General features: G+C 30.0%; 1 protein-coding gene across 1 annotated transcript; it reads right to left on the reverse strand.

Moving 5' to 3' along the window:
• Positions 1 to 351: 351 nt before the first annotated feature.
• LOC119679386 (helicase ARIP4) lies at positions 352 to 10943 on the reverse strand. Its single transcript, XM_038091710.1, has 10 exons — positions 10694 to 10943; positions 9988 to 10272; positions 7447 to 9841; positions 4984 to 5651; positions 4244 to 4442; positions 3674 to 4160; positions 3490 to 3619; positions 3143 to 3421; positions 2521 to 3063; positions 352 to 1123 (listed from the first exon to the last, which is right to left on the reverse strand). Exons 3-10 carry the CDS (start codon positions 9789 to 9791, stop codon positions 504 to 506), a joined length of 5271 nt encoding a protein of 1756 aa, XP_037947638.1. The 5' UTR covers positions 9792 to 9841; positions 9988 to 10272; positions 10694 to 10943; the 3' UTR covers positions 352 to 503.
• Positions 10944 to 11336: the final 393 nt, after the last annotated feature.

The raw sequence follows: 11336 nt of genomic DNA on the forward strand, positions 1-11336 counted from the left end.
GTTCTGTTAACAGACAATATTTTAAAATCGGTAAATGCATTAACAGAACTTAAGTTTATCAACCGATTTATTTTAAAAGTGAGTAATTATATTTAATTCACACACTTTTGTTAATTATATTTGTTAATAGGCCTTCTTTGAAAATAGTAAAATAAAAAAACTATTTAAATGTTTTTTATTTTTATTATATAAACAATTTGATGACGTTTCAAGGATTATTTAATATATGTTTTAAACACGTATTTTATATATAATTCAAATAAAAATAGTTTTTTTATTTTACAATATTTAAATAATTAATAATAAAAATTATAAATAATAATTTGAGTAATTTTCATTGAAGTAGGCCATCTCTAAACAGTTTCTGTAATTAAAAATACTTTAGTAAATAATGATATGGATTTCATTTAAACAATGTAATCAATGGATTTTATCTGAAATTTATTATAAAAACTAATTAAATATATAAAAAATATGTTTCAGTGAATAACTCAAAAATAATACTAATGATGCCATTGGTCAGGAGATCCAAACTGGGAGTATGTGGAAGGATACATTGCACTTCGTTGAATATTTGTAGGAGCTGATGGTACAAGTGATGGCCAATGATGCGGATGATAAGGATTTGCAGTGTTACTACCATATGTATTTGTATGAAAGTTTGGTTGATATTGCGCATTATTATAAGGATTATATGAATTATCAACAAATTGTGTAGAATAATCGCATGGTGCTTGTGCATTATTATTTTCGTACATATTTTCATAATACTGATGATAATTTATATTTTGATTGGCATGGTACATATTATTTGTTGTATGACTCTCCATATTATACGGTTGTGATGCGATTGGCTGCGGAACTGTGGAATTATTGTACTGATTATAAGGCGGCACATAAGTTTCCAATTTTTGGTTCTGATGCGACTCTTCTTGATTCATTGGATATTGTGCAATTTGATTCATATTCATGTTTTCAGTTGTACTCTGTTGCTGAATTGTTGATTTTTTACCAGTATATTCCGTACTATAATTCTGAGATTCCTCTACTGTTTTTCCTAAATTGGCATTAGCATTGGCACCCATAGAATTTTGGGTAATATTTGTGGAATTTGTTTGATTAGCTATAAAAAAATAAGAATATATATTTTCATTAATTATTTTTATTAACTCACAAAACAGCTGTAGTCCTCTCAACTTTATTTAAATATAAAAACGAAATAAATTATAAGTCTTATTTTTATTTATTAAATGTAATTAGTAAATAATTTTTAATGAAATATTTATATAATACTAATAAATATCCTTCCGGACGAACAATACGGGTTTAGGGACGATCTCTCCACGGAACTACAACCAGTCAGAACAGCGCAATTGATACAAACCGGAATGATAATATTCGACATAGCCCAAGCTTTTGACAAAGTCTGGCATGATGGCCTTGTAGTCAAAATGGCCCATTTTGAGGTCCCCAGCGGGCTGATTAAAATCATCGATAGCTTCTTGTAAGAAAGGTCCTTCGGAACTAAAATCAACAGCACTCTTTCGTCCGCACGTACAATAAAAGTAAGTGTACCTCAAGGGTCGTCACTGTCACCCACATTGTTTAATATATATACGGCAGACATCCCCACCTTAAGCCCCGTGTCAATAGAGCTTTACGCAGACGACACGTACTTGTTCTACTCTGACCGGGATGCCATAAATGTAAGCAACACCAGAAATCTTCCAGAAATGGAAGATTAAAATAAACGATCACAAAACCAAGGCTAAATTCATAACACGAAAGAGAAGGCAGCATCCTCCAGAAGTGAACATCGGTGGCACGGAGATACAGTAGGAGGAAAGCATAAAATATCTGGGGGTCACTTTTGACAAACGGCATAATTGGTATAAATATATGAAATGCAAACGGAATAGTTGCTCTAAACTTTTACGTCTCCTAAAGCCGCTGTTTAATAATAATCGATTCAACCTCAAAAATAGAAAGGTATTATATACTCAAATAATTAGGTCAGCATTACTGTACGGATAAAAACAACAACTAATATTTAGTTGTAAAAATCGATCGAAATATTTAGCAGCGAAATTCACTTTAGGGAATTCCGAGCATCTATGAGTGGCGGATACAGAAATGCCTTCCACAAAACAAGAAGAAGCAAAAATCCGTTAACGAAAATAAGTATTTATCCATAAAATTGTTACGGATGGGAAGGAGTATCTAACTTCGAGCAAGTAGCTAGATTTAGAAAAAGCACATACTCCTAAAGTAAAAAAATCTGATATCTTACGTTTTTAGTAGTGATTATGTAAAGGGGTAATTAAAAAATCGGCTCCCATCGAGGTTCGAGTCCCATCTGGGGTAAAGTATTTTTTCGTGGAGAGAAAATAAATCACACGCGCCTACTTCAAGAAGTACGATGCTTGGGCGACCATATTCCAAGATCGACCAAACATTTTTTCACATATGTTATTTTTTTAATATTAATAAGATAATTTTTTATTTCTAAGTTACACATACCTTTCAATAAAGAATCCAATCCATTATTATGATCTGAAATATTATCGTATGAATTATTAGCTTTTATCGGCGCATTAGACATACTGCTTTTACTTTGAATAAATGTTTCTCTATTGCCATGTGCAAAATCGGAACTGTTTTCATCTTCATCTGTTATTGTTTTAGTTGGTTTCTCAACTACTTTTAAACTATTTCTGACACTGCTTATAGAAGGTTTTTCATATAAATCCTTAGTCTCATTGATATAATTATTATAACATGTTTCTGTTTCATTTGTTCTTTCATTATGAAAGATAGAATTACGTGTATAAGTATTCGAGTTACTTGGAACAGAATTATCTCTTATTCCATTATTTAAGCTTGGATATTTTGTTAAATTTGAAGATGTTTCACTATTATCTTTTGGATTTGATTTTATTGAACTAATTTTGTTAGATATATTACCGCCAGAACCAATATTCTTATTTTGAGGTTCTTTATCTTTCTTAATATCATGTAACTTTTTCCCTGATTCAAAATTTTCGCCATTACTTTTAGGTTCAACTGTAATATATTAAATTAAATAAATTAATAAATAAATATTTAATTATCTTTGAAAATTTTCTTTTTTAAATATACTTACTTTTATTTGAAAGTAGGGAAGCTGTGTGTGATTTTTCACTTTTGAGATTATTGGATGATGAAGTGGTTTCCGCAACGTCACCTTCTGACGTAATATCAATAACTTCATCTTTATCTAATTTTTTTACTTCATTTGCCTTATTTGATGTGCGTATAGCAATTATTTTACCACTTTCTAGTTGCATATATATACCTTTAACCGATTTAAGAACCATAACACGCTGCCCAGCCTTAAGTATGATATTTGCTTTATCCGATGAGTTTGTTGGGATAACAACATCTTTAATATGCAACGTTTAGAAGAAATTTAATTATAAATTCACAATTTTTTTAGTATAATATACGTACCTAATGGAAGAGTCATTTCCTGAGCAGTCATGCCTTGTCTTTGCCACACCTCAGCCGGTATCCAACGAGTAGTTCTAATACCTGGTGCTTTTCGTACAGGAGTGCTTTTAGCTGCTTGCATTGGACGTATCTGAAACAAACAACCATTTATTAGTAGTTCATTAAGATTTATGCTGTATAATACCGATGCTACTGGCCTAGAGATAATTGCACCATTATGAGTACCAATATGATATTTTATATTACTACCAAAGTTAATATTTTGTTTGGTGGATGCTTTTTTCTCCATCTCATACCCACGATGAGCTTGCCTTTTTTCTGCATTCGATAATTTTTTTTCCTTACGGTCTATAAGCAAGCTGTCATGATAAAATGGCACTTTTGAAAGATGGTGTGAGAAGTTATCAACTACTTCTTGCATAATATCATCTAACAGAGGTTCAACCTCTTCTTTTGTAATACTATCAGTTTTTTCCTTTTCCTTATCTTCATCCTCATAATCATAACATAAATTAGTAACATCTTTAGTAGAAAGATGTGCATCTGGATTACACTCATCAACAACTCTATCCGACATGCCTTGTTTTTTAATTTGTCTGTCGTAAATTTTTTTCTCCAAACATTTATCCATAACTATACGATAAACAAAACAGGATTTTTGTTGTCCGTACCTAATAAATAATTTTTCACAACAATTATAATGTAATAAAAAATTATACAATTATTCTATTATTAAATATGATCCAAAACTTACCGATATATCCTATAAACAGCTTGTGTATCATGACATGGATTCCAACTAGCATCAAACACAATCACTCGATTAGCACCAACCAGATTAATACCTAATGATCCAGCTTTAGTCGATATAAGAAAAAGTTTAACATTCAAATTGGTATTGAATTCATTAACAAGTTTTTCACGTTCTTGGGATGAAGTTGAACCATCAAGTCCTGAATATTAAAATATATGTACTGTATTAAACTGTTCATTCAAAAAGCAACAAATTAAGATGTAAAAGCCAATTAAATAAGTTAGTAAGTAATACTATCTATATTATATTATGTTATTATTCATGTATATAACTCAATCTGGCGAAGAATGTTCATTACTAATAGAAGCTAATACCAGATCAGCACAAAAATATATAATATAGGTATGTTTCGATTGACACAACTTAAACTTCAAATGTTCTTTATTCGTCTCTCTGCAATGCATATTATTAAATGCACTATATTTAAAATATTTAAAAAATTTTTCAAACGTATGGGGAAAGTACTATGCTTTTTATACAAATCCATTTTATGTAAAAATACTTAATATAAGAAATTCGAATATTCTTGATTTATTTTAGTTACAAACAATTCTTACATAAAGTCATGCTATGATTATAAAATCAAACTCAAGCAATAGTTTTAAAATACTACTTACTACTTACTAATGGCTAATATTGCGCATATATTTACAACGAAAAATATATATATATATACTTACGAAAATATGAAGTATTTCGAGACCAACAAGTATCACTACCAGGAATCAGATTCTTACATAGGAAAGATTCTAAAAGGTTGAGAGTTAGCAAACTTTGGCTAAAAAGTAGAACGCGATCACCCACTGCTATACTTTTTTCTAATATAAAAAAAACTATTTCCATTTTTGGTGAGTTTTTTATTAAACCTGGATCATATTTTTTCATTAATTCTGTGGCCCATTCATATGGTATTGGTTCCTCGTGTCTAACTTTTTGCATTTCTTTTTCAGGTAGTACATCAGATATAATTTTTTTTAAATCAGATTGAGCGTTCTCGTCTTCAATTTTAGGCAATTTATTTTGAGTTATTTTTTCTGTTTCCATTACTTCATTTTTCTGTGTCTCTAATGGATTGAAAACTGGGGTTTTCAATTTATGTTCGAATTTCATCATATTTGTTTTCATTGTTTTTATTTCGTTTGTATCTAAATCACAAATTTCGGATGAACTTGTTATGTTGTCAGTATCCTTGAATTCACTACGCTGGTCTGAATCAGTTTGATTCATAGATGAATAAACATTACTAGGAGTTGGTTGATAAATAAAACAAGGTACATTTGTGTCTTGCCAATAATTGTTGTCAGTGCAATTCGTTGAATAGGATAAATTATTATACATATTATAAAAACTGAAAAAAAAAAAACGGATTTATGATATTTAATTCAATTGTAATTATGTATATAAAAATCTAATCTAATCTGTTATATAAATGCTATCTGAAATTTTTTCTTAACTGAAGGATAATAATATACAGCAAAACGAGTTACTGAATTAGTAAATTTTGGTGCAATTGTTACCTTGATCTACTAAACTATTTTCAATACCCTCAAACTTTTCTCCACTTTATTCTTTGCTTGTCACGCACATACCCTACACTGTTTTGTAATCCAATAATATATTTACTTTTTAGGTCGCATGGGTTAAAGTAACAACAACAATCGGCTTTTTATATAAAATGAAAATTTAACGATATACATATTATTGAAACTACAGTATTAACGTTAAAACAGGGCTTTCTCTATAAACATAACAAAGTTCGAAAAACCTGCAAACAAAAGATCGGAACTTACTAAAATAAAGACTGGCACGAGTATTTTTGTGAGTATAAAATTAAAAGACAAATAATATTATAATGTTTGAAATATATAATATAAGGTAACTATTATTTTTTGAATTTTAATCTAAAAGACGGATAAAAGGACTTATTAGTTGACGTTTATAATTAAATTAATAAATGTTACGGTACTTGATTGTACCTTTAACTTGAATAATCCCCACAATAAAAAGCGTAGACAAAAACAATAACGAAAAAATCGGATGTCATCAGTACAGGTAGTTAGTTATTATAAAGACTCTCTTAACTGTAGTTGAGATCTTTCCAAAAAGTATCTAACTTTAACATTTCTATGCATTGTTTTTTAATATAAGTATTTGTTTCACTTATATTTTAGTGACATGGTGCATTGTCTTAATGAAACTAGTTTTACTTTGCCATATAGGAATGTTTTACAGTGAATTTTTTCTCCAAACATACTAATTATCCCATCTATACTATACCCTACTGTTTCTTTTTATATTGTGTGTATCTTAAAATTGAAACCTACAACCCTATCGACCACATTTAAAAACAGTAAACCATCGACATAGGGTTCTTCCGGACGCCTCAGAGTTGCCATGAAACATGTACATCCATAGAAAAACAGTGTTTAATGAACAATTGCAATTATTTAAATTCTTAAGTATAAAATTGTAACTTAAGTCACAATTTAAATCACAATAAAGTATTAAAATCAGTGATCAATTTGATTTTATAATAGCATAACGATTTTTTTAAACTAGCCAGTGTGGAAGTGGAGAAACCTCATCACTTTAATGGGTGGGAACCAAAGATTAGATCAATTGCGCTCAAATTAGTGAGAGCATTTGGACATGAGATCAGATGGCCGATATCATGGGAAGTAGACCTGAAGTTGAGATACACATTGGGAGTTGACGTATAAATGCGTAAAAACTAGTTGAACACTAACTATATCCTGGCTACAGCTATTCTTGGTCTAGGCGGATGATGTCCTCTTCCTTGAAAATATCAGACGGAGGCCTTGACAACTTTGTTGCTGTGCAAGTGTGGCAACTTACAACATAAAAGAAAAACAAATTCACAAAATATAATACAAAAAAATTTTTTAAATCCACTCAAAATACAATCATAACATGTTTTTAACAGGCAAATTCTTGGGTTGACCATACTTATATCGCCATTAGTCTTCGTCATGAGTGGTTTTTAGGAAAATATATTGTTTTTAATGTTTTTAATAACATAAAATTCTTAATAAAATATTTTTAAAAAATCGTTATAAGTTTGCTATAAAATCTTCAATATCCAGCATTAAAATATTTTATATATAAATGATAAAAAAATGTACCTTTTATTGAAACTGTTTTCATTTGATGTTTCATTGCAATTGCCTGCAATTGGTTTATTTTGTGTGTTGAATGACCTCTCATTTAAGTTTCTTTGCTGTTCAGAAGTTTCAATAGCTTCAATAGCTTGCGATTTTGTGTCTTCTACAATTTTATCTTTGATATCATGATTGTTTGTTGGTGGTGTATTAGTAGCTTCTAGTTTGTTTGCATTTGGATTTGGTGGAGTAGCTTCACTTATCCCCTCAGCATCATCTATTTCTAAATCTAAATCTGTCTCTCTTTTTTTTAGGAAATTATACAAAACGTCTGGATGATTCCATATTTTACAGCACACAGCGAATGCTTTTAATGGATTTGGTATGGTTTTTTTGCGAACTACATCATTCATAAATGTATTATAGAGTTCTCGCTGAAAGGAAGTCATTTTAGTGAGAATTACGTATTCCAATTTTTGCGGTAGAGTTTGTTGCAATACGAGATGCGAACGACGTTGTACAAAACCAAGAAGTAGAGAATGCAAAACATGCGCTCTATATCTCATTAGTTTAATATCTTGTGGTGTTGAATCAATGCATTGTCCATTTTGTATTGGCCTTTCAAACATATTACAAAATTCAGTACGTGAACCTAAATAATTTGGACGTACAAAGTCGACCATGCACCAATATTCAAGCAAATTATTTTGTAGGGGATATCCGGTTAATACAATACGTCGTCGTGTGCGTATTTGTTTTAAAGCCACCGAAATTCCCGCGTGCGAATTTTTTATTCGATGACCTTCGTCACATATAACTAAGTCAGGACCTGGTTTTACTAAAGCTTGATGTACACTTTCCATTAAGCGCATATTTGCTTCAGAACGTAAATTTTCAGCTTTTATATTTTTCCCACGTCGTTTGCGAGTAGGTAATAATTTTAGAGCTAGTAAACGGAAAAGTTCATAGCCTATTAATAAAACGCCGCCTTCTTCTGCCCATTTCATAATCACTTTGGCGCGGGCAGTTAAAGTTTTTTGTGAATCGTTAAGTACAAAAACGTCAAATCGACGAGTTCGAATAACGTCTTCGTCATCGGAGGTTTTTGGAGTCCAAGTATTAAATTCTGATAACCAATTTTGAATTGTGTTGATTGGCATTACACAAAGTACACTTTTAGATGACGTATGTCGCAGGAATATATCACAAAAACATATAACTTGCAATGTTTTTCCTAGACCCATAGAATGAGCAAGTATACAACCAAAACCACTAGAGTTTTTAAAACGCTTTGTTGATTCAATAATATTATCAAATAAAAATCTGACTCCACCAATTTGATGAGGTTTAATTTTCTTAGCGATTTGAGGAGCAACAAAAATATCTTCTTCACCTTCCGGGTGTCCAATGTTAACGACAACTCTTCCATGCTCATCCGGCATATTATATGTATCTTTAACATGTAAGCCACTATTAGCAGGGTCATCCTCAACTTCATCTTCGACTATTTCTTCATCGTCCGAAAGTACAATACAATCATCTTCATCTGAGGAACTATCTATAGTAACAACTTCTTGTTTTATCTGATTGTTAGATTCTTTAGTCATTGAGTCAAAAAATGTTTTCGGTTTTATTTCGTTCTTTATACTAGTATACATATTATTAAAAGGCTTCTTTATTAATGCTGACTGCTTCATAGACAATTTATTTTCACAAGCAATGTGTCTTAGGTTTGTTATATCTCTGTTAAAACAACGATCGGTTTTAGTAAAAGCTTTCGTTGAGTTATTTCCAGATTGTAATAATGATAAAACACGATTTTGAGTACGCATATTAAGACGATTTGCAGCAGCTTGGCGTTGATACTCACGAATAACCTTTTGCTGCTCCGCAACTCTAGCAAGTCGTTCCGATTCCTCCCTCTGTGCGACCAAAGTATTGGAATCCAGCTGTTTTTCATCCATGACATCTCGTATATTTTTCCGTAAATACACAATTTTTTTATCATCAAGAGAACCAGTTGTAGGCATTTTGGAATCCGAAACTTCTTCAACATCAGCATCAGCATCAGCATCATGTTTTCTTTTATGTCCGCTTTTATTTAATAGTTCAGGCAACAGAATGGTTTCATCTGATTCTTCTTGAATTTCTGAACTTTCTACGGTAGTATTTATACTAGTAGATTTCAAACTTTGGTCATCCTCTACAACAATTGCGTTATTTGATATATCGATTTCTTCATTTAACTTTTCTTTAATGTCCGAATACATTTTACTATTTAAATTTTCTATTCGTTCGCCTTTCGTTAAATCCTCACTTTGATGAGTAACTGCAGGAAGTTCTGGCTCCATATTCATATCAATATTCATTATCAAATACAAAATACGAGTATATTTCAAGCAAACATTTTTGAGTGGCCCTAAAATATATATTATAAATTAACTACATTTTATATGTAAAAAATAAATAGTAAAAATTATTTTATTGTAAAGTTTTTAATATATTAGAATTTGTGTACTTTATTAATTTAATAATAAGGTAAATTGGACAATCCACAATAATTACCTTTAATCTATATGAAGCTTGTGTTTACGTTGTACATTATTTTTTAATGAGCTCCAATGCAATAGTGTCAACCTCAATGTTTCGTTGGTGTTCCCTGTTTTCACTGACAACTTTCAGTCGACTAAAATCGTTGGAATATAACTTCCCATCGGTAAGCAAAGAAAGAATACTTTGCTAACATACATGATTTAATGCCGGAGTATTAAATTCCAAGATTATAGTAAATTGTTATGTAAACTTGCAGCAACTTTAAGTTTGTATTAAAATCTGCGTTATTATCTATAACTTTCGGAATAAAATCAAGAATTCACATTATACAGATATAAAACATTATAGAGATGGCATGATAAAAATTGTATAGAAAAATAGAAACAAATTACTATTATATAGTACAAAAACAAGACATATCTACACTTCAAATTATTCTTAAAATAATTTCTTTTTATTAAAATTCTGTAAGTATTTGTTATGAAAAGTTCCGAAGTAAGCCGCAGCACTAGAACACATTAATGACAAAATTTTTTCATATTTTAATAATGTTTGAAAATATAATTCAAACTTAAGGTTTTTAAATGAAGTTATTTATATTAAAGGCGAGGTCAAGTCATTTTTTCATTATTAATATTTATTATGAGTTAGAAATCACTTTAAAAAATCGCATAGACAAACATATATGTACAAACATTTTTTCTTAAAATTTTCTTACTTTTTCACTTGCGGGACGTACGCACGTATTTAACACATATTTCCGAAAACGAATGCATCACTATTAGTTTCATGCATTTTGACTTCACAAGTTCTTTCAAAATTTAAATAATTATACTTTACATATATTCAATTCACAGCACAGTACATGAATTTTCAATATTACAACCTATGAAAATTGGAACAATTTGTGATTATCCTGGAACATTTAAAGAGTAGCCACACTGTACGATTAATTGCTGCGAGTTGACAAGCTATATACATATGTGTTAAAATAAAAAATGTATATTCTAGAAACTTAAATGTCAAAAACAATAATTAATAATTCATAAAATTTTGTGACTACAATCATTCTACATATAATTCAACATTAATTATGTAGCATAATTAATTAATCTTAATATAAAATACTTATTTAATACAACATATATATGTTTTCGAGACTATATCAAGAACCTAAAATAATAAAAAATTTCCTTAAAGTGGTATAAAATATAGAATTTCGTTTTGTATTGAATTAAATAATAACAAAAACAATTGTTTTATTATTACAACTGGGTTTGAAATTTAATTTAAAAGGTCTGTTCCACGAGCTACTCGTAGTAACATTTTGCCAAAATCTAGCCAGTGTGCACGCTCCTTTA

The sequence above is a fragment of the Teleopsis dalmanni genome, chromosome 2, assembly GCF_002237135.1.
Source record: "Teleopsis dalmanni isolate 2A chromosome 2, ASM223713v2, whole genome shotgun sequence".
Classification (NCBI taxonomy): Eukaryota; Metazoa; Arthropoda; class Insecta; order Diptera; family Diopsidae; genus Teleopsis; species Teleopsis dalmanni.